This window comes from Rhinolophus sinicus, linkage group LG04 (genome assembly GCF_036562045.2).
Source record: "Rhinolophus sinicus isolate RSC01 linkage group LG04, ASM3656204v1, whole genome shotgun sequence".
In the NCBI taxonomy this organism is placed as follows: domain Eukaryota; kingdom Metazoa; phylum Chordata; class Mammalia; order Chiroptera; family Rhinolophidae; genus Rhinolophus; species Rhinolophus sinicus.
The window spans coordinates 90,210,640-90,235,374 of record NC_133754.1 but is presented as its reverse complement, the minus strand read 5'-3'; the positions used below and the strand labels follow the sequence as shown (position 1 = coordinate 90,235,374).

The window sequence follows — 24,735 nt, the reverse complement described above, 5'->3', positions numbered from 1 at the left end:
GTGTGGGAAAGGCTAATGTTCCTAAAGTCATACTAATACACTGAACCAGGAAATGAGGACTCCACTTCATTCACTTATCTTAAAAGCTACAAAATTATCCTGGTTGCCTTAGCATGTTAGGAAATTTTGGGTGGGTAGCCAAAGCAAAGCCTCCATAAGTATTTTACTTTCTTAGCCATAAAAATTTTCCCACTATATAAAAGACTATTATATATCTTTGAGCGTATATAATGTCTAAATTTCTATGTGACACCTGGTCAAACTCTATACCTTTAATTGATCACACGATAAAATGTTTCATATCTTCCTGTAGTCATTATTATATCAGCACTTTAGACATTTCACCCACTCAACATTGATCAGACACCCAAAGCAAGCAGATATTGTTTATTAAGAACTGATTTTACCCAAATTATCATTGCTTTAACCTTCAATGGGGCATGAAAAATAAATTTCTTTAGGTTGTTCCCATCTTATTTAAACAAAGGAAGTTGGAAAACATACAAAGAAACAAAAACAAAATAAAAAATGGTAAACTTGACTATGACTATTTTTTTTAATACGAAGAGAAATCAGCATTAACATTTTTTTTCTAACAATTTTTAAGCAACTACCTTTTTGTGGTTGTCTTTTACAGATGTATTTCTATAACTTCATCGTGTGTATATACATATATTTAAATAAAAGTCACTTTACTGCAATATAGGCATTGCAGTAAAATGATCTCCTAAATCATCATTTGAAAAATATGAAACTGGAGTGAAATAGAAGCTCTGGGAAATGATGGGGAAAAAAAAATGTAAGCTATCCTGCCATTGAAAAGCTTATAGTCCAATTACACAGACAAAATATCTGAGTACAAAAAGTTACGTAACAGTCCAAAGCAGGACATTATAATGGCTCTCAAAGTATTACAAACAATATGTTCTTTAAGAATTAGTGAAGGAAGACCGCCTTTGAGCATTTGAGCCGTGGCCCGCTCCTAACCCTTTGGAGTGTACTTTCTCTTCTAATAATGGCCCTTGAGCCACTGCCTTCTGCTCAGCCTGCTTCTGTCTCTTTGAAGTGTACTTTTTCTTCTAAAAAAACTGCTCTTTCACCACTTAAAAAAAAAAAAAAAAAGAATTAGTAAAGGAAGAAATCACTAGGGGTTGGCAAAGACCAGAAAATTATACCATAAATGGATTTGTATAGGAGAAGATTCTTAAAAAAGGAAAAGAAAAGGCAAAGCCGCAGTTACAAGTTACAAGCAGGGCGTAAATGGGAAAGAGTATGCTTGCTGATGCAACCCATCGTTCATGAAGCCATTCACTCAGTACCCTGGGCTAGGTACCTGAGTCAGGAGATCTTGGGAGGTAAAACTAGAAAAAGACTGATGGAAGGAAGGTCATGGTTTGGGTTGCGTGCCAACCTAAAGAATCAGAACTTGATCATGTAGACTACGTTTTGTATTTTATTTTATTTAGCAGTTGAACTTTTAAAAAAATGAACTCTAATAAATAAAATACCAAAAGCAGAATTTCTCTGGTCAGAACAGAGAAGGGGGGCTCCAAGTCTTGCATACTCATCTGTTCCAACTCCTGGGCCCACCCAAGACTGGGCATTTCAAGCCTCTTCACTAACACCATGTTTTATGATGACAGAGAACCTGCTGAACCAAGAGCTACAGAGGCATTTTCAAAGAAACCATCGTGAGTTGACCAACTATGTTTTGAGAATACATTCTTCCTTTTCAGAAGCCCTCACTTCCGTATTTGTGTGCACCACTCACAAGTCCCTTTGCATAAGGACTTGCACTGGATTGCTCCATTTATTATGCTGCTATTTTCAATTCTGTCTGCTCTCATGTAAGCCATGCTCCAATGAAGCAAAGTGGCATATATTCCAAAAATAATTGCTTTTGACCTTGTATTGCCATATCCCTATGTTTATGTTTGTCCCTATATTGTGTGTCCCTCTCCTCCACCCAAGAAATAGTAGTTTTACATTTCTCATTAAAAGTTGCTCTTGACATTAGTTTGCTCTCCTGGATGTGCCAAATAAACATCTAGAAAGCATTTCAGGTCCAGCAGATCACCAAAGAAAGTTGGCCTAGGATAATCACAATTAATTGTTGGTATTCCAGAAAATTCTAGAAAAACCATTGGAAACCAAGAAGGAAGTGTTATTTACCAAAGAACAATGCCATCCCCAACAGCGTTGAAGAGATCATCCGTATTTGGATTCATTGGGATGACATGCTTACAATCATGGTCATTTTCCAGGGCTTTGTTTATCCAGTTGACAAAGGCATACTTCTCTTCCTCTGTAAGTAAATGGTTAAAATGACTTATTTTTGAGTAAAAAAAAAAATGATATAAATAAAATTATATGCGTAGATCTTAGATTCTCATGCCCAGGAGAGACATTACAAGGTTATCGATTAACCGATCATCTCACATTTATTAACATTTAAAAATCTTAGATGACTTGGGAAATAGGCACAGAATCTCTGTTCATTCCAAGTCATAAAACATACAGCAAGCAGATTTAGAAGCCATATGTATGTATACATGCAAATATATTTAGAAGCAATATATAATATATCTATATTTTATATATGTAAATATATAAATAATAAAAATATATTTTATTTATATATAACTTAAATATAAATGTGGTCTAATTCTTATAGGATAAAACTCAGAGTTTTGCCTTTAGACCTGCTGATTTAAATGTGAGATGATCACAGACCATCCTCACAGTATCTCCGAGTTTCTTTACAATGAAGTTGTTATGAAATGAAATCATTTGTGATATCATCTTTCTTTCCTATCAGTAAAGCTGTCAGAAGTTAGTTTTAGAAATATTAATAAAACCTGAAGTTATGCCTTTATAGCCTAGCTATATGTGTTTGAGAAACACACACACTGTGTTTCTCAAAGTGTATGTCATTGAAAATAATAGTGTCCCTCAGAAGAATCCTGAGTCACTAAAGTTTGAGAAACATTGCATAGCATATCACTGTCTTGAAGTTTCATAACGCAAATTTACATAGCAAAAGTCTGTGAAAATTTCTGTATTTAAAAATGAAAGGCTAAGATTTGTCTTAGCAAGTACAGATGATACTTAACCATGAATTTATCTTTAAGATCAACTAATATTTTGAAGAATTCAGTTTCGGGGTTGTTGGATTACTGTACTGTTTGGGCTATTAGAAGTTTACATTAAGGCTGTTGGATGGCAGCCTTCAGAATCTTCAGAATAAAATACACAACTTTCTTCCAAATCAATGAAAACACAATTTTTTTGGACCACTCAGCAGGCATTAAGAATAATCATGAAGTTTGAAGGTAGAAGCTTGAATAGCTCATTTTATCCAAAAGATTTACAAAGGAATTTTGGCAGCCTTTAATGTATTTTTTAAATGCTGATAAGATTATTTGGTATTGGGCTCAACATAGAGCTGGAATTGCTGGCCCACTTACACAAAGGAAAACACACAGTAGCCACTAGACTCATCTTAACTTGTCTTTCTTTGCACCTCTTAAGTTGAAACACCGAATTTAAGAATCTGTAATACCAGAAGACATAGACCATTTTTACATGGTTCCTTCTCCCTCTGCCCTCAGCTCTCCCCTCATCTCAACACCCTCTCTACCTCCTTTCCACACCCGTTAGAACCACATACCTGAATAGGAGTGTTGGGTGCCAACACTAGACTGCTCTGAAGTGCCACCAATTGCACAAATCCCTTCCTTCTTATTGATTGCTTTTCTAAAGGTCTTGGCAACATCTGCGCTTTTTAGGCCATGAAAAACCTGCAAAAAAATATAATGTATCTTTAGAAATCCAATATGTGATCAAGAAAACCGCAAAGAATATGTAATGTTGAAACAAGGAGAGTGGAAATGTATTTCTGGATATTTTTCAAATTAAAGTTCCAAGTTTCAAATGCATCTCCTTGTATTGTGCATCATACTCACCTTGATAAACTCATCAAAGCTGATCTTCCCATCCTTATCCAGATCACCCGTAGCCATCAGGTTTTCTGTAATTTCTCTCACTCTGTACCCAGGCAGAGGCAAGCAAGCCGCCTTGAACAAGTCATTCAACTCATTGCAGCTGATGTACCCATTGCCATCCGTATCTGTAAGGCAAATGATGAGCTGAAGTTTCAGAGCAATTCAGCTAACAGCATGAAGAGAGGTGAGAGAAGGCTAGCCGGGAGGTGAGCAGGCACCAGAGGCAATTATTTGGGGATCACGGCCTGACCCCACACAAGAGTCGGAATCTCACTAGGAGCCTGTTGCTATTGGACACGGACATTAGCATCACTTCCAATATCTAACAGTCATAATTTCAAAACAGAGGTCTCGCAACAAAATCTAAAGGGATTCTGATAGAATCAGATGGAGAAATAAATCACAGACTTAGAGATAAAGAGTAAGTAAAAGTATCAAATTATAGAAAAACCAAAGAAAGTAGAGACGATCAAAAGATGAGACTTATGGGACATTTCTCAGAAAAGCTACAGGTAAGAAAGGGTCCATAGTCCATGTTTTGATAAAAAAAGAAGTATAATATTTTTCTTGAAGCCTATCTTTCAAAACTAAGTTCCCTGGCTCCTTTACCAATACCACTGTATTCCTGTCACTTGTTATTTTGTTTATTTTACCATTTCGTTGAATCTGCCCTGAAGCTACTCAATAAAGAACAGAATTATGCCCCTTGAGATATGAGGTCTACTCACCAACTTTGGCAAAAGCTTCTCTGAGCTCCATCATTTCTTCATCGGACACTGATCCTCTGGCCATTTTTTATTGCTTTAGGCAACAGATCTACAGAGGGGGAGAACATAAGGAATGACTGTTGTTCATATTAATTCTTAAAGTACCACATTAAGAAGAAATTTTTATTTATTAAGTGAAGAAACATTCCTCTTCATCCCTCATGATTTACAACTATCTTTCAAAAATGTAAGAAACAGCCTTTTTTAAAAAAACAAAAAACAAAAAACCCTCCATGTGGTGGTCTCCAAAGATGGCCCTCCCCAATTTCTCCTTTCCCCATATATATGGACTCCCCAAGTATATCCACATCAGAAAGTGGAGCTTATTCCTGCCCTTTGAATCTGGGCTGATCCCATTACTGCTTTGACCATTTAGAAGGCTGGAGAATCCATGCCTGGAACTGGAAACTTCTGCTTCCTCCCTTGTGGAATGCTCATTCTTGGGATTTTCCCTCTTGGGAACCCAACTGCCATATGGTGAGATGTCCAAGTGACATGAAGAAGCCAATGAAGGAGAACTGGGTACTCTGGTTAACAGTTCCTTCTGTGCTCCCAGCTGACAGACAGTGTCAAGTGCCAGCCACCTGAGTCAGGCTTTTTGGATGTTCCAGCCCATTCGAGCCCTCAAGATGTCCCCTCTCCCAGTCCATATCACATGGAGCAGAAGAATCACCCAACCATGCCTAATGAACCAATAGAGTCAAGAGAGATGATACAATGATTGTTGTTTTAAATCACTAAACTTTGGAGACGTTTGTTACACAGCAATATATAGCGAAAACACTTAACTTTTATCTAGATGCCTTTTTGTCACATTCCTGTTTAAAACTAATATGTTTGGCCAACCCAGCAGACAAATTTTATAACTGATAAGAGAGTTATCAAGGTTATCTAAATATTTAGTGAAGGAAGAAGGAAATCTGATCCTCTAATAATTCATACATGGGAATCTGAGGGACTTTTTAGGTGTTCTCTTCTGAGGAACGCCAGTCTTCTGAGAAACAATGACAGTGCTGGAAGAATTTCCCTTTCCCTGTACATTATTGCTGTCCTCTACTGGGTAGAAAGAGTATGAAACAGAAAATGGATTATATTCTCCATGCCCCTAGCTAATTCTCACCAGCATGTTTCAAATAGGAGTTCCACTAAAGCTTACTGGATTTCCTTGTGGAGAGGGGGTAAGTGGAGTGGGAGTATGGAGGATGGGGTATTTCTATAATTATATTTTGGGCATTTTAGTGAAACTACTGATTTTTAAAAATATCTTAAATTGGTGACAGGAGGTTGTTTTAAAGTGATTTCCTTTTCTATGTTTTCCCATTATTCTATAATGCTGTACTCGTTCTCTGTGGCAACCAACAACCACACACAGAAAAGGAACAGTTTTAACACTTAAACCTACAGGCCAAAAATGCATTATGCTTACTTTTGCAAATCCACATCCATTATTCACTAATTTACTATCCTGTCACATACATATATCGGTGCTTTCAAACTTTTGTTTCCCCATGACACGCTTTGTGAACAGAAACTTTACATGTAAATAAAAGTGAACAAATAAAAAAGACAACTCTGGGAACCTTTGGTTGAAAAAAAATCCAAATGTCCCCTACCTCCACTATCCCACCTCCTTGTCACCTTATGCACCAGTGGGAACTCAGGGAGCATGATTTAAAAATTGTGGAATTATATATATTGTTATTTTTAAAATTCCTTTAAAATATATTTTATTATCAATAAAGATTTATTTCATTATTTGCCTTATATAATATCTAATTGGTCCACTGGGTTCTCTGAAGGATAGTAGAAAATGTTGAGGCCTTAACTGTATGAGCAACTCATTTACACATCACAATAACCCTCAGAGGCAGGTCCCGGCTATCTGACTTTTTTGTCTTCACTTCCCCTCCGTTTTTTTCTGTGTGTCTGTCTTTTTTGTCTGTCTCTCTATCTCCCTTCTTTCTTTATTTCTTTTCTTTCTTCCTCCTTTTTCACCATGTCTTATTCCAAAAACAATCTGAGTCAGGTTACAAAGATACATTCAAACGTAAGAACTAAACCAATAAGATTATATAATTGGTAAGAAGAAAAAATAAGCATAGGTGAAATAAGATGTTGGCAGGGAAGAGCATCAATACTTCATATACATGCTTAGGACAATCTAGTTTGCTGGAAGTGGGCTGTAAATCTAGCTCCAAGTTCTCTAGAAATCAATGCAAAAGGGAAATAGCATCAGTTACATAGTTCACTCCCTGTATATGAGACAAAAAAACCCAATTCTCTCAGGGCCGCAGAACTAAGCTCTGATAGCAATACCTCCACCCAAGCCTCAAGAAGACACTTATGGGATGTACTAAATGCAAGTTTTATGTTTCTTACAATGTCCCTCAATGAAGGCTGATGGCATAAATACAGAGGCTGACAAAAAAATGTATACACATTTTAAGAAAGGAAAATGTATTAAAATTGTAATAGTATACACTGAAAACAAAAGATGAATACAACTCATGTGTATACATTTTGGGACACCTCTGGTATATATGTTCACATTTTTTAGAGCAGGAAGCAGAAGAGCAGCCAGGATTCCAGTTCTCAGTCTTTTCTCCTCTCCTATACTGTCCATTCAGGTTCAATGCCTTCACATTTTCATTAGATACTCATTTCATTCATCCGTTGATTCACTCAGAAATCATTGAATGTCTTTAATAAACTATAATACAGAGAATATGTCTAAGTGTTCTAGCTTGGACACTTTTGTTTTCATGTGTTAAGAAATCCAGGCTTCTGATTTAAGAAATCAGTATATAACTTTGTACGCTTCACTAAATTCTTAAGACTGATTTGGCTTGGTTCTCCTTTATACTCTCCACCAATACTCCACATATGTATTAAAAAAAGACTCTCCCTCATCATATTGGAACAAGGTCTTTCATAAAGTCTGGTCTAAAGCCATTGAGCTGGCTGGCCCTTCCTGTTTTTAGGTATCTTAACACCTCTTGGTTCATGAATGTTCATGGAATTATGATAAATTCATTCATTTAACAAATATTTAATGAATGCCTACTACACACCAGCCACTGTTCTTCATTTCAGGTAAGGCATTTCTACACTGAAAACATGAAAAATGTGAAAGGTAAAGAGCATAAATGGGATCTAAAACTCAACTAGGCCCTATCCTTTGACATAAGAGTTTTAGATTTTAGAACACTGCAAGAGACTGGTGAGAAATACAAGTAAAGGCAGAAAATGAGACTGCATTTTAAGGGTCAAGAGCAGGGCCAACGAAGACAGGAAAGAATTACAGAATTGGGTGAAAAAATAAATAAATAAAGATCATCCTATAGTGAAAAAGAAGAGAAAATATCTTAGAGTTAAAAACTGCATGGCCCATTCAAATAAAAGACCTAGGAAGAGAAAGAAGGATGATTTTAAAACCATGTGATTTTTTTAAGCCATGGCACGTAGGTCAAGATGAAAAACCTGAGCATCTGGATGACCATGCTTTTCTAAGATATTTATAAATGAGATCAGCTCAGAGAAGACATATAATGAGACAACCTTGAAATTTTAAAAACCCAAAACCCATCAGTGATTTAATAGCTGAAGTAAAAGATAATAGATTGAACTAGTTTAAAAGTTGAATTGGAGAAGAACTATTCAACAGCCTAAGTTACTGTGATACTGTTTGTTGGTTGTTGGAACCACACACAGATAGATATCCAAAGAGAATCTGCTTTACCATCAGAATGAACAGAAAGTCCTGGAAACATAACCTAACTTTCGGAGACAGAAGGAACCTAACAAATAATTTATTTCAACCACCTCATTTTATAGATAAGGAGCCTGAAGTTCCAATGAGATGAATTGCTTTGTCTATGTACAAGTTCTCAGAGCAATGCCAGGTGACTTTGTCAATGAAGTTGCTAGTGAGCAGAGGAAAAGGATGGAGGGACCATTAAAACGGCCAACACGGGTCCATAACTGAGAAGAGACCCTTCCACTAATTGAACTGAATATACAAATGGCAGCATTTTCACAAAGCAGAGAAACAGGAATTAACATGCAGATCAGACCATTTCTAAGAAGGACATCCCTGGGGTCAGAATCAAATACCAGGTACTTTACATAGTCTATTAATGTGTTTGCCTGGGAAAAAAATGCTCCCATTTTAATGCATGCACATTTGAAAGCATGAGTTACAATAACGTTAGCAAAGTTTATGACGACAATTAGTGAGTTCTTCCATTTGTAAATTCCTGGCACCATGTTGGCAACAGACATTAGAGAGGTCCCTGCAGTAACAGGACTTGCTAAAGCATTAGGAACCTAAAAAAAAACGAAAGGCATGTCCCTTTCAGGGTGTGAATGAGAGTTTCTTCAGCTCTGCGCTAGGCTCTTGTAGCAAGTGTGGCCTTTTTAATGACCGTGACTAACTATGCCCTGCCAGGATCATTTTAAGGTCTCTTGTAAATCAGTGGTGAGTCTTGGAACCCTGATTCTGAATCATTGCCCAAATCTAAACAAGTGAAACAAAATACGCAGACCTTCAACACAAAATCTAAGAAGACAAATCTCAAACCATTCTCTAAGTCAGATCTGGCTGCTAGTTTTCCTGTGAGCAAATACATTTAGTAAATCAACAGTTACAAAATCTCATAACATTTGGCCAAAGAAAGTACCAACTGTTCATTTTTATAAGATTATTTTTCAAGTCATAGGAAAATCAAATAACCCCTCAAACTGCACAAACCACAAAACCTGCTCACTCCTTTAGGTCAGTGAGTTTTGAGTCCCTACTTAAAGGAGGCTGGTATTTCCCAGGTCAGGAGTGAAAGCATATTTCTGAGAATGACTTCTTATAATAAAAGCACCTGACTGAAGTTCCTTAAGTCTGAATATAGAAACTATTTGTAGGTGTTTACTATAGAACACAGTGCTGTAGAATTTGCAGAAGGAAATGCTCGTATATTCCCTAAAATAAATATGAAACTGTAAGCTGAATTTTCTCCGAGGAGAGAAAACCGACAACGAAAACAAGCAGAAAGAATGGGAAAAAGTGACCTGTCCAGAGCGTGATGCTCATGGGCTAGAATCACTTCTGAAAGTGGATAGTGCTGTGCTGCTCAGTATTTGGATTTGATATATTGATGCCCAATTATGTAACTGCCAGGCTCAGGGAAGCACCTGTAATCTGGCATCACATTGCTAAGGGACTCTTTTGAATGTGCCCTACTTTTCCTGCAACTTGACACAGTGGGTAAAGTAAAACTGGAAACTCAGGACCCAAATTCCTAGCTTTACCTCAATCATTTCAGCATGAATGCAAAGGAAAATTGTACACCTTCCGAACACCTCAACGAACAGTGAGACATCCAAAACAACATGTACTGGAACATAATTAATATCGCATTCTTTAGCATTAGACTATGATGCCTAAAGAAATGAGCCATAAAATATGCTGGACTTCAACCCCAAATAAAATACCCATAAGTTATTTTAAAAACTTAGGTAACAAAGGAGCTTTGCTTTCACTTAATCCTGTCCCCTTCATTTTACAAAACAGACAACTTGAGGGTATCGAACGATGAGTAATTTACTATATATATTCTCAGGATACAATTTGCTTACAGACACAAGTATACCAAAGCTTTACATAAAAGATGATTCTGAAAGTGTATTTAAAAAATAACTTTGTTTTTAAGAAGCCAAAAAATAAATGGCCTCAAATACAGATAGCCACTAAAGGGGCTCTTGTGAATTCTCTGGTAAAGTCAAATCTTCTTTAGATTGTCTTTTCTCTCGCTGCAGATTCACTGATTCTCCCGGGGCTGCTCCAGAGCACAGAAACCTTTTCTTTGCACCTCAGAGGAAAAGAGGCACAAAGCTGAGGGAGGGAGGGGAAGGCTATTCAAAGCAGAGACTCAATGGCTCTCTTCTCTCACTCTCTCAGTCCACGTACACATTGTGGGAAGCCAGCAGGCCAGATTACTCTAAACCTGACGGACCTGATGCTCTGGAAACCTCTACATCTTGGTAACTCCATAGAGATGCTTCTGAAGCTGTATAGAGAACGGCTCTGTCACCAACTTAGGGGTACCCACCTCCTAGCTCCTCTCTCCCAGCAAACCACCAATGCCTCTGTTTTCTACCAAGGATGTGATACAGAGCAAAACTATTGCAAGTAAAAGGGATACTCCAGGCTGTGGCTTGGGGAGGCCTTCATTGCCTTGGTATCTCTCTTCTTCCCTGGGCTGTAGATAATAATACTCCTCGTGTTAATGTCTTGAAAATCCACAGCTACCCTTCATTTCACTTTCTACCACCAGGACTGTAAGATCCAGAGTTTCCTCTCTTGAAAAGCTCAGCGTATCCCTGGATTTCTTCAAAAAGCTGACTATTATTATGAGATACTTGATTATCCACTATCACACGATTACTTCAATGACGGATGTTATTCATTCATTCACACATTCATTTTTTCATTCCACCTAGGAGTCTTTGTGCAAAGCACTGCTCTGGTTTCTGGGCTACAAGCATGGGGGTCACGAAGGCTGGGGCTTCAGGAAGCCCACGCGTACAATGTCAAGTTTCAAATGAGAAACAGAGATTATAGCTCACTTACTGAAAACAGTTTTGAAGATCAAAAGTAAACAAATGAAAAGGCTAAACACAGGGCTAAAGGGGAAAAAAGATTAGATAAGAGTAAGAAATTAGCACAGAAGCTTATAAAAAAATAAAAATATCAAACATCTAAATCAGCTCACACTGAAAGGTATTCGGATAACTTATACACTTGTACAGCTCCAATGATACCATAACTGAAATAATCAGCAAGGAGTGGGAGAAAGTGCTGAGTTTATGGGTTGGGAAACTTAGGCTACTACCTGTGTAACATCAGCTTCCATTTTACCTCTCTGGACCTTAGTTTCCTCATCTATAAAATGAGAGATGAAGTCCCTTCCGTGTTAAAAGTTCCAGAGTCTATTCACTAGCTGACAAGCCTACACACATGTTAGAGTCAAAGTAGGGTGTATTTCAAATGAGCTTAGAAATAGGGGCAGGGGCCATCAGGAGCTGTGGCTGAGGCTCTGATGTGCCTTCTCCGGGAGGCGCCTCCTCTAGAATGGACCCAGCACCTCCCATCCCCACCTGCTTCTGCTCTTACCTCCTCAGAAGGCAAAGCTCGGTCCTCAAGCATTCTCCTTACTGATCGAGGCAGGTGCCAACTGCTCGGTGGCTCAGACGGTGCAGGGAAGTCACCAGAGCAGCATGTGGGATTTGTTTTCTGAGATGTCACCGTGTACAAGCTTAAGACATGCTGATCCAGTTCTCTCCTAGTTTCTAGGCAAAGCTGCATGCAAACTGTCCCAGAAAAAGAGCCACCTACTAGTTTCTTAAAAATATCCAAATAAGGAAACCCTACAACCAATCTGGTATCTCATATCCCTAAGCTGTAACCTAAATCTTTTCTGGTACAATTAAAGCTCCCTTGCCCGTGGACTATTCTCAGAGGGAATTACAGAAGCTCCTCAATTCATAAAAATTCTGCCACATGCCTTGGTGACTGCCACTGGGCTTTACAAGAAAAAAAAAATTATTTTAACATACTTTTGGAGCCCATTTTCCAAATCTTTAATAGTTTTCATTGCTATCTTCTGTGGGTCTGTGCCAAGTTCCTTAAATGATAACATAAGAATAACAGAGTCACAGAAAGTAGAGGAGAAGGGACCTTAGAGATTATCTATCTGGCCACTCTTCTTCTGTCACAGTTGAGTGAAATGACACCCAAGTTAAAGGATGTGCCCAACGTCACAGAGCTCACTGGGACTGGAGTGTGGACCTCCTTAATTCTCATCTTTCTTTCCTTTATAAGTTTTCAAATCTAAGAGGGAATGCTGTTCTTTAAATAAGACTTGTTCAACATATATAATTCCCTCATTATTTCAAACATCTTATGAATATAATTTTATGTATGTCTCCTGCATATGAGGTCAGACAATTAAGTTTGTGAACTCATGCTAGACAAAGCGCTACATACCTCATTGCTGAATATCACTATGGTCACCTTTGAAGTACTCCCCTTGGGAAGCTATGCACCGATGCCAGGGCCTAGTCCACCCTTCAAAGAAATTTTGGAACTCTTTTTCTGGAATGGCCATCAGAGCTATCATCGTATTACCCTTGATGTCCTGAATGTCATCAAAATGTCTTCCTTTCAATATTTCCTTTATCTTTCGGTAAAGAAAGAAGTCATTGGGGGCCAGATCAGTTGAGTTGGGAGGGTGTTCCAATACAGTTGTTTACTGGCTAAAAACTCCCTCACAGACAGTGCTGTGTGAGCTGGTGCATTGTTGTGATGCAAGAGCCATGAATTATTGACGCAAAGGTCAGATCATCTTTTTCACACAGCCTTTTCAGCACTTCCAACTAGTAAGCTTGGTTAACTGTCCAGTTGATACAAATTCATAATGAATAATCCTCTGATATCAAAAAAGTTTAGCAACATCGGTGCAACAAGTTCACGCACTTAATTGTCACACCTCGTACGGAGGAAAACTTCTAGGTATTGAGAAGGCTACAAACAACATGTGCCAAATACTATGTACACATACCATTGGCACCTTCTAGGTTACAATGACCATGGCAAGGTGAATGTCTCCTGCACTCATCTGTATATTCATTCTTGACTTTGCCTGAAGGATTTCTGATTTTCCTGAGCAACCAAAAAATAAACCACATGAAAACAACTCACCCTCAGACACAAAGCTCAAAAGGCACAATGCCAAATTCATAGATGAATACTAAAATTACACCCTCAAACTTCTGAATACAATCATCATGGTTTCAGACATTCTGGCTGTTGGGTGGGGGCAGTGAGCCCTTCCTCCTCTTAACTCTAGTTCAGACCCCTGCAGCATGGCTGCTGTGCCAATATCCATGTCTTCTTGCACATTATGACATCACAAGCTGTCAGTCACCTCACAGCACCACCTTAGTGTCTGGCACATAGCAGGTGCTCAGGAAATGAGTTGTAGATAATGAAGGAAGAAATCCATCAACTAATGGTATATACATGGCTCAAGGAGTCCATTATTCCCTTTCTTGAGGAGTTTAACCATTATATTCTGGGGTACATACTTATATTATCCCTCCCATTGAAAGTTACAAACACCTAGACCAAAGCAAGTCAATACTTCAAGTTTACATGAAACCACTTTGCTGGAGAAACAACTTTGATACAGGGACTCAAGAGCAGCCAGTGTGCCTAAGCAGTCACAGAACTAGCCATGAAATCTTCCCTGGGCCCACAGTGATAGGCACCAGAGGTTTCAGCATGAGGTGGCACAGCCCAGGGCTGGGCTTCTTCAAACTTCTTCTGTAAACCCTGCTGGTTTCCGGTGATGTTTTGCAGTGGGTCTCTAAGTATATAGTGTCTAACTCAGCTGAGTCCTGCTGAGTCCTGGGAGGAAAGAGACTGTGGAGATGGAACTGTGACTGTAAAGAGGGTGAAACCAAGCTAGGATGCATGAACTCCTGTGTGCACCAGGAGCACACAGGAAATCATTAGGATTGGGTGCTAGAGTTCACCTGAATGTAATTTGTAGATCACTATCTGGAGTAAGCAACTGAGCCTCTGATCATTCTCAGTGTCTGCCACAAAGCAAATGCATACATTTATTTGTACATTTCTTCATTAAATAAACATCTGTCCAATACCTACTATATGCCAGGCCCTGGGTGAGATGCTGGTGACATAAAGAGAAGATGTAGCCCTGGCCTGTAGTATGAATGACAGACACCAGTCACTAGAACACAGGGAGACTTTTTGGACCCACAGGAAGGGGGAAAATAGCTCTCCCCTGGAGAGCCAAGCATGACCCTCCAGAAGAAGCAGCATTTGACTTGGATTTCCACAGATGAGGAGGAGATGGTTTAAAGATCAGTCTTTTACTTTATTCATGTAAGATGATTAATCCATATTCTCTCCATAGGAAGTCTATCTAAGTTGAAGTCAGAGAAAACAATAGCTAAAGGACAGATAAGAAGACCAGCTAATGTTTACTGAATGATTACTCAATGATAAATGTTTTATATGCATTATTATATTTAATTCTCACCACGATCTTATGGGGCATTATTATGATTTCCTCTTTATAGACGAGGGAACTGAAGTTTAAAATCTGGCTCAGGGTAACATTGCTAAGAACTAGGAAAGCCCCTGCTTACGCCAGAGCTTGGTGGGGGCAGCAGTCTACACAGCCTGCACGGTGCACGGATGTGGGCCTTTACTGGAGGAACTTTCCTAGGGTCTCTGGCCATTGGATTTCTGTATCTTAAGTTGTTCTGCTCTACTTTGGGGTTACTCAGCTCTGACCTCATGCTACTTAGGGACACACACAGACTTCTGAAAGATCTTCCTTATGACTGGGGCTCTTCCTAACCTCTTTTGAGAAATTCTGTCTCTTCTCTTCAATTCTTCAACATCTTGAAGGAAGAGTTAAAAAGAGTAATGACACCACCAGGCATGATCTTGCCCACTGTGTCCCCTGCCTTTGGTGGCAAAGGGATCCTCTCCATCAGTGAAAGATGAATAGGGAATAATCCCTTGCTCTTGAGGGACACCAGTCCCATGAAGGAAAACAGTTATGCAACATAAAGACCACACTAATCGGAGTACTATAAAGGTATTATTACCATGGTGCTAAGGGAGCACAGAGAAGGAAGAGTTTAATTCTGCCTGAAGAGAGAAGTAAAAGAACCAGTAGGAGTTTTCCAAAGAGTCAAAATGCGGAAGGGCATTCTATTTCTCCGTATAAGAGAAAATAGCCCTGCAAAGTGAAGGAAGCTGCATAGGGTTTAACATGACTGGCCAGGAATGTGGGAGGGAAAACTCCAAGAGTCTGGGGAAGTGACGCTGTGGTCCTCTGCCTCACTAACTCTTGTTTCCAGAAGGAAATCCTTGGTGGTCAAGGCTCTCCTTGCTATCTTCAGTTACAGTGCTTATTGCATTCACTTTAGGCAACGCAAACACTCATCTTCCTCAAACAACACAATGATGCTGCTTACAAGCCATTTTGGTTTATTTGTATGTACATAGCTTCCCCCTTTTATTGTCATCACCCATTTAGAAAATACAGACCTGCAAAGTGAGAAGGGAACTGGACATGTTAGAAAATGGGAAAATGGGGGCCCTGAAAAGTGAAGTTGCTCCCCAAAGTCTCAAAGTGAGTCAGTAACTAGTCTGAAAACAGAAGTGGAGTCTCTAAATCTTGGTTTGGTCTAGCTAAGGTATGGGAAAAACACAAGTCAATTAGCATTAAACAACCTAAAGTTAAAGATACCCCTTGAGATGCACATTCCCTGAAATGTACTTTACATCTTAGATATGTGGATGAGAGGAGAGTAAGAGGAGCTTCTTCTTCCTCACGTTTCAAGAATGGCACAGGCTCCTTAGTTTACAGCTTCACCTATGCTAGAATAGAACTCCTTTTTCTACCTGTCTAAGCCAAGGAAAGGCATTTCAGGCATCCTACAAACCTTATCCAAAAATTAATGATCCTATCTTCCTTTAAAAAATTAGGCTTGAGAGAAAGAAAGAGAATGAACTAGGAAGCAACATGGTATGGTGAAAAGATGTTGGGTTTTCTGGTGCAACAGCTTCTTGCTGTGTGTTTTGTGCATGTTACTTAAATTTTCTGAGCCTCAGTTTCTTCACATGTAAAAAGGGGATATTCATAATGCAACTGTAGTTCTCACACCATAGAGCTGTGTTAGAATTAAATGAAACAAAGTGTTTCAGTTGCATACAACAATGCTTGGAGAAAGAAGGAAGGAAGGAAGGAAGGAAGGAAGGAAGGAAGGAAGGAAGGAAGGAAGGAGAACATAAAACTTTTACAAAATTAGCTTGGGGAACAAACCCAATTTCCACTATAAGTTGTATAAAATATTATATAGAGTCACCATCTAAAATCCACACTTAATTGTATATATGTTATGTGTGTGTGTGTGTGTGTGTGTATAAATCTAGATTTCATATCTGTGCTCTATCTTCAAATGTTTCTGGCTCGGCTTGTTTGGGCTCTTGGACCACATTTCTCATCCAGTGTCCTAGAAGTGAGCCTCAAAAGCTATTGTACAATTGATAGATGATACCAACTAGTGTTGGTTGATCTCATCTTGAGTGGTCACGGAACCCTGGGCTTAGCCTTGCCTGATATAATGATGGTGGAAAGTACCTTCTAACAGTTGAGGAAGTGTGGCCAGAATGGGAAAATTACAGCAACCTTAAGAAAAGTCTGACCACATCCACCATGCGTCATGAAGAGAAAAGAGACCTTTGGGTATCTCTAATGAAAACCATTGGGCAACACTTCCTCACTCTCGGGGGCACCAATGCTTGGGACCTGATTCTGTTAGCCTATATTCTACTTTTATCTGCACTTCACTTCCCAATTCTCTAGGCATTTTTCTCTATTATAGTTTCAGCTAGAAAACCAATGAGACAATGTGCAGCGACATTTGTATATTAGCAATGACAACAGAAGCTTCTATTTATTCTTAATAATGTGACATCATTTTTATAGGTTCCTTGGGGGTAGTGCTTTTAGACTATCTAATGACAAGCTCATTCTCAGAAAAAACAAAATGAGGAGTTACAGATAAATTGAGGCAGGAAATTTTAATTTGATGGGCTATACTTATCTTTACTTCATTGGAAGCCACACTTTGGTTGGCAAATAATTACAAATACCAACTTACACTGAGCTATGCGATAATATTTCTTTTGTCAAAATTTTAAATAACTAAATAGCTTAGTCTAATACCTCCATAACTTTTATTTTAAGGTCTTTCTACCATATAACCCTCAAGCACGTATTTTTTTTTGTTTGTTTTTTCAAATGTGTTTGGAATATCAGCAGACCCATCAAAAGTAAAGTTGGCATCTCCGCCTGATGGAAAATGTGACACTAGGAGTAAACATCTACTAGTCAATCACAGAAAGGAATATTTAGACTTATTAGAAAGCAGCTAGTGGGTGACGTTAGAAGACCCAATGCAGTTTAAATACACATTCTGGAACCTTCAGGAAACCATGACTATAAAATGGGTAAAGGCAATTTTGGCTCTGGCACTTACTGGTCCTGTGATGTTGGACTTAATTCTTCCTGAACCCCAGTTTGGTCATCTGTTATAAGATGATGATAGCATGAATTTTATACAGCTTTTGTGTGGAAATAGAACAACAAACATATATCAAGTACTTAGCATGATGCCTAGCAATCAGTAAGGACTTAATAAGTCAGTAGTGATGGTAAGTGTAGCAAAGTGAAATATACATATAGATCGACAAAATTAGGAAATGAAAGGGATGAGGAAAATAAACCAAAAACAGATCTGGGAAATAGCTAGGACTTTCCCCTATTTTGTAGAGGAAACTGAGCTTCAGAAGGCTTCAAGACATTTGCTCAGGCTCCACATTTAATAAAGGGTTAGAATATGAATCCAAATTTGCCTACAAGTTTGCTCTCTCTTCTTTATATCATACTAGTTTGTTTCATGCTCAAAAACTGCAGACACACACTCAGACTCACAGGCTTTAAAAAATTGGCATTAAGAGAGATCTGAAATGGTGGAGTAGAAAAACACTATGCTTGCCTCAACCCGTGAACACATCAAAATTAAAACTAAATTGTAGAACAATCAACCTGGAGAACCATCTGAAGTCTAGCTGAGCAGAAGTTTTATAACTAAGAATATAAAGAAGAACCCATGTTGAGACTGGTAGGTGGGGTGAGATGTGAAATGGGCTGGACCCAAACCTCAGGGTGGCAGTTGAGAATCGGGTGGGGGGGTATCTTGGCCACAGAGGTTCCCCGTGGAGGAGCAAGGGACCCCAGCCCCTCAGACCAGGCTCCCCAGCCCAGAGTACTATGCCAGGCATAGGAGGGCCCACAATATCTGGCTGTGAAAAATAGTGAGGATTCAAACCATCCGGTGAGACGGAAAACTGTGGGAAACCTAGATGTCCTTTAAAAAGGCCCATACACAGCCTCACTCGCCCATAGGCACTCACCCTGGGTTCTGGCGAGGGACAATGATATGTGGGGGTGTCGCAGACATACATGGAAAGATTGTGTTGTGTGGCTTCAGGGAGAGGACTGGAGGAACACTTCCCATTTTCCCTTGTGCAGCCAGCAGGTGGACATGATATTTCCTGTGTTGAGCCCTCCCCCTATGCCAATGGCCAAATCTGAAGGTAAATTGGTCTGGTAAGCTTTGCTCTCTCCACCCTGGTGACCCACTGAGAGCCAACCAAACTCAATTCCATACTAAATAAGGTTTTATCAGTGGCTGCACCTTACAAGAGCCAGTAGCTGGCAGCAGGCCTCAAACTGTCCTGGCTTTTTGCGGAGCTATTTCAGACCTGGTACTGGTGGCAGTCATCCTCAGTTCATAGCGTGGCCCCTCCCACATGCGTGGTCCCTCCCACATGCCTTCAGATCCAGTACCAGCAGCAACCAACCGTGGCATGCTTTGTAACTCCTAGCAAGTAGTACCTGGTTAGTTATAGGCATTTGCTGACCTTGAACTGCACCGGAACCACTCCCAAAAGGCCCCAGAGCCAACATACTTGGAGGTTGGCTTCAAACCACAACAGAGCACCATTCAATTAGCCCCACAAGTGGCACACACAAAGGGTGGTTTCAAAAGGCACAGAGCCCCCTGGGACAAATCCTGCTCCATGGGGAAAGCACCCTATACAGTAGCTCATAAGCTGTGGATGTGGCCAAACTCCACAGCCAGTAAGCATGATGGTCAATCCCACCTACTGATGTGCCAATAGCAATTAGGGCTCAAATATAACAGGAGGTCATACGCAAGGGACACTCTTGGAGCACCTGGAGCAGGAGACCAGGGAGACTGTGCCACTGGGCCTCATAGGGCACCTACTACATAAGGTCACCCGGCAAGACTGGGTGACATAGCAGATCTACCTAATACATAGAAACAAACACAGAGAAGCATCCAATATGAGGAAACAAAGAAATACAACCCAAATGAAAGAACAGGAGAAAACTCCAGAAAAAGAACTAAACAAAATGGAGGCAAGCAACCTACCAGATACAGAGCTGAAAACACTAATTATAAGGAGGCTCAAGGAACTTAGAATTTGAACAAAGAGATAGCAAGCATTAAAAAAAAAAAGACATAGAAAGTATTAAAAAGAACCAGTTGGAAGAGAAGAACATAACAACTGAAATAAAGAATGCACTAGAAGGAATCACCAGCAGGCTAGATGAAGCAAAGGATTGAATCAGTGATTTGGAAGACAAGGTAGCAGAAAACACCCAATTGGAACTGCAAAAAGAAAAAAAGAATTAAAAAAATGAAGATAGTTTAAGAGACCTCTGGGACAACATTAAGCATAACAACATTTGCATCACAGGGTACCAGAAGAAGAGAGAGCAAGATATTGAGAACCTATTTGAAGAAATAATGTCTGAAAACTTTCCTAACGTGGCACAAGGAAATAGATATACAAGCCCAGGAATCTCAAAGGGTCCTAAACAAGATGAATCCAAACAGGCCCACACCAAGACACATTATATTACAAAGGCAATGGTTAAAGACAAAGAAAAGCAGCAAGACAAAGCAACTAGTTACTTATAATGGAGGTCCCATAAGATTGTCAGTTGATTTCTCAACAGAGACTTTGCAGGCCAGAAGGGATTAACACAAAATAGTCAAAGTGATGAAAAGCAAGGACCTACAACCAAGATTACACTACCTAGCAACCCTACCATTTAATATCGAATGACTGATAAAGAGCTTCCCAGACAAGAACAAAGGAGTTCATCACCACCAAACCTTTATTACAAGGAATGGTAGAGAGACTTCTTTAAGATGGGAAAAAAATTTAAAAATATGAATAATAAAATGGCAATAACTACATATCTATCAACAATTACTTTAAATATAAATGGATAAATGGTCCAATCAAAAACATAGGGTGGCTGAATGGATAAGAAAACAAAAACCATACATATGCTGCCTATAGAAGACTCACTTCAGACTGAAAGGTCCATACAGATGGAAAGTCAAGGGATGGGAAGTTATTTCATGGAAAAAGAAAAAAAGCTGGGGTAGCAATACTTATACAAGACAAAATAGACTTTAAAACAAAGGCTATAACAAAAGACAAAGCAGAAATCAGTAATCCCACCTCTGGGTATTTACCCAAAGAAACACAAAATTCAACTTTAAGGGGACATGTGCATCCATGTGTTCATTGTAGCACTATTTACAATTGCCAAGGTGTAAAGACAGCCTGGGTGTACATTGAGGGATGAATGGTTAAAGAGGAGGGGTACATACATAGATATACAATGGAACATTGCTCAGCCAGGGAAGGGAATGTGTTCTCTCCATCTGTTGTGGCATGGATGGACCTGGGGGTATTGTACTGAGTGGCGTATGTCAAACAGAGAAAGACAGATGCAATGTGATTTCACTTATATGTGGAATCTAAAGAACAAAAAACAAACAAAACAGAAACACACTCCTAGATACAGAGAATATTTTGATGGTTGCCTGATGGGAGGGATGTAGAAGGAGCAGGTGAAAAACAGGAAGGGATTAAGAAGTACAAATTGGTTGTTACAAAATAGTCATGGGGATGTAAAGTAAAGCATAGGGAATATAATCAATAATACAGTGACAACTGTATATAGTGCCAGGTGGGTACTGACAGTCAGGGGGATTATTTCTTAAATTATGCAAATGTCTAACCACTATTCTGTACAACTGAAATTAATACAAAATAATATTGAACACTAGCTGTAATTGAAAATTTTAAATGGGGGCAAAATGTGAAGGAGAATAAGAGGTTCAAATTTCCAGTTATAAAACAAATAAGTCATGGGGATGTAATGTACAGCAAAGGAAATATAATCAATAATATTGTGATAGTGTGGTCCAGTGTCCGATGGTTGCTGGACTTATCATGGTGATCACTTTTTTAGGAATATAAATGATGAATAACTATGGTATATACCTGAAACTGATATAGTATTGTATGTTAGCTATATTTTAAAAATCCCTGACATTATATATGATATTACATCCATCATATATTATAAACATTGTATATAATCACCAGAGAGATTAAGTTTCTCAATTGCCTTTCTCTGTGATCACAGGAAAGGAAAAGAGGATCAGGGATATTTTGATGAAAAATCTCAACTTGAAAGGCATCAAGGGAAGAAAAAAAATCTGAAAAACTCTTCAGTTTCCTATAATAATCCAACTTTCCAAAGGTAAAAACTTTTGAATGTTTAGAAATCACTGGAAATGACAGGGAAATTCATTTCACATTTTTAAGATGAAGAAAGGGGGCTAATAATGCAAAACTGCTTACTTGTTCTTCATTTTTTTTTCTTTCTTACTTTCACTTTGTATTATTACCCAACTTTCTCCAGAAGGAATGTCTATTCCACTCTTCTTTCTTAATCTGGCCCTCTTGGTGAAGGTAATGGAAGCCAACAATGTCAAGGAGGATCCACATTTTTAAATGTCACCCCTGAGGCTAACCAAAATGCAATTGCAGTTCTCAGTTTTGCCTGAGGAATGGTGAACAGGAAGAAGACGCACATTTTATACAAATACATTTTGCACCTCTTTACTTGATACATTTGGATACACAGCTTTTAGTGATGACTACCAGACCAGAGGGATCAAAATGCAGGATATTATTTAAATGCAAAGTAATTATTCCATTAATTCACTTCCATCTTGAAAGTGCAACCAGAGAAAAAAGGAAAACAAATTATCTGGGAGATTGAAATTCACATGCATAATTAATTTGCCTGCTGAATTTGGTGTCTTGGCTTTTCTGCTGTGGAGAACATAATCTGTTTTCAATTTTAGCTCATCCAGTCAAGGAGTGTGTGTGTGTGTGTGTGTGTGTGTGTGTGTGTGTGTGTGTGTGTGAGAGAGAGAGAGAGAGAGAGAGAGAGAGAGAGAGAGAGAGAGAATCAGTCCATGTAAATGGTGCTGGACTAAAACAAGAATCAATGCTGCAACCTCAGAAATGTGGCTTTGCTAGTTCCTCAATTTACATCTTAGCTTTTCCTTCCCCTAGAAAAAACGGCCAACCATATTTGAGAAACAAGCCGCCTTATAACTTGTGGGTGGGGCTGATGTAGGCGTGGCTCTGAAAGTTGAACAAAACTTATTTTAACTCAGTAAGTGGGTCACTTTTTACTTTTATACTTCAACTCACAATGAAAACAATCTTCAGTTTCTTTGCAGTTTTTAGGATACCTATATTTGTCTATTACTAAATAATTATGGACATGTAAATTGTTTGTAGACATAATAAACTTGAATGTATTCATGTCTCTCAGTCACAATGATGAGAAAATGTGAATGCCACTTGACTAAAAGTGTTCGAACCTTCTATGACTGAAAACTTTTTAAAGATTTTGAGGGTAGAGATCATGTTGTGTGACCCAGGCAGCGGCCTATAAATTGGTAAAAACCAATACTCAGTCAAGTGCACAGAAGGGCTGAGGAAATACTGATGATGATGATGATGATGATGGTCTGATGATGATAGTCTGTTTAATAAAAGGAATTATAATACAGATGCATTTATTTGGGATAAATTATGATTATTTGAGTTCAATTCAAGGGCTTAGGTGAAAATAAGTACTATGGTCTGCTGCCTGCTTACTCCAGGAGGTTTCCCCTGGAATTCAGCAGTTAATATAAAACTGATTCAATTGTAGAAAATTAAAGTAATAAAATATTTGAATATATTAACTAGCCTTAAAATCTGAAGATAACATCAGTAACTACCACACAGGATTGTAGTCATGAATAAATGCATTAATATGGTTTAAATGATTTAAAAATGCTCAATTCAAAGTGAGTAGTACATATGCACTAGCTGTTATTATTGCGGTGATAAATTGAAATTCTTCCCCCCTACCCCCATGCTGTTTACAGTGTCTTACGAGACGGAACGATTATGAAATTACTGGGAAGGCTATGTAATGACTGAAATTGACAAACCAAAACAACAGGAAGTTGAATCAGGAGAGAACTGAGGAAAGCAACCAGAAGATGCCATCTGGGAAGCCCAGTGGTCACAGCTGTAGGGAGATGCCCCTAGAAGATGAACATCTAATCAGATGGCAACTTCTTAGAACTCCAAATGAAAAAATGTGAAACAGGAACACTTTTTATTTAAGAAGTGCACTGCCACCTGTCAAAACAGGGAAACGTGAAATTCTTGGAATCTGCCGACACTGACTAGTTTATATTTTGGTGGACTCTAATTCTAATTTTCATTTCTGCAGGGTTCAATATGCAGATGGAATAGCATCATTTCCTTGGATGACGTCTGTGAGTTGGGAAACTAGCAGACAAAAGAACACTAGGAAGACAATTCGATTAATCTAAATAATGTCACTCTGCTACAAAATCTGCTATTAGTCATAAGTTCCAATGCCTTTATAATCTTACTTTATAAATTTATGATTTCATAAATATAATTTTGTAAACAAATTTGTTAATGTATTATACCTAACCTGATTTTAAAAGTTGTTTGTCGTCTCGCCAGTATACACCAGAGGGGTCTTTACTTTTTAGGTAACAAGGAGAAGTTGACTTGAGGATTTTCTGAGAATAACCCAAAGTGACTAAAAGTTAGTGATATCCAGTCCTGCATTCTTTGTCATCAAAGAAGCCCACTATCAGGGACATAGCTTTGGTAAGGGCAGCTAACTTTTAGCTCACTGAATAATGAGGTTATAGTTTTGCCTGTTTGCAATGGTCATTGGACAATTTCTTATATTCCTTGAAGCCAATGTCCATGTAGGGTTTTGAGGCTAAAATGAAGAATCATGCTTTGGCAAAGAGAAAGCACGGTAGAATGCAAAATATTATATTATTGTTGT

The 24,735-nt window shown here is 38.7% G+C and overlaps 1 protein-coding gene across 3 annotated transcripts in view; it reads right to left on the bottom strand.

Moving 5' to 3' along the window:
- LCP1 (lymphocyte cytosolic protein 1) overlaps positions 1-24,735 on the bottom strand; it is a 90,385-nt gene that overhangs the window by 26,795 nt on the left and 38,855 nt on the right. For 2 of the 3 annotated variants that reach the window (XM_019753558.2, XM_019753557.2), the window contains exons 2-5: positions 4,733-4,820; positions 3,966-4,129; positions 3,671-3,800; positions 2,173-2,305 (exon numbers count right to left, since the gene is read on the bottom strand). In XM_019753558.2, coding sequence (XP_019609117.2) covers positions 2,173-2,305; positions 3,671-3,800; positions 3,966-4,129; positions 4,733-4,796 — 491 coding nt within the window. In that variant the 5' untranslated portion in view covers positions 4,797-4,820. Of the gene's footprint in view, positions 1-2,172; positions 2,306-3,670; positions 3,801-3,965; positions 4,130-4,732; positions 4,821-11,936; positions 11,956-24,735 lie in introns of those variants that run through there. The other variant, XM_074329980.1, reaches the window with a different exon arrangement.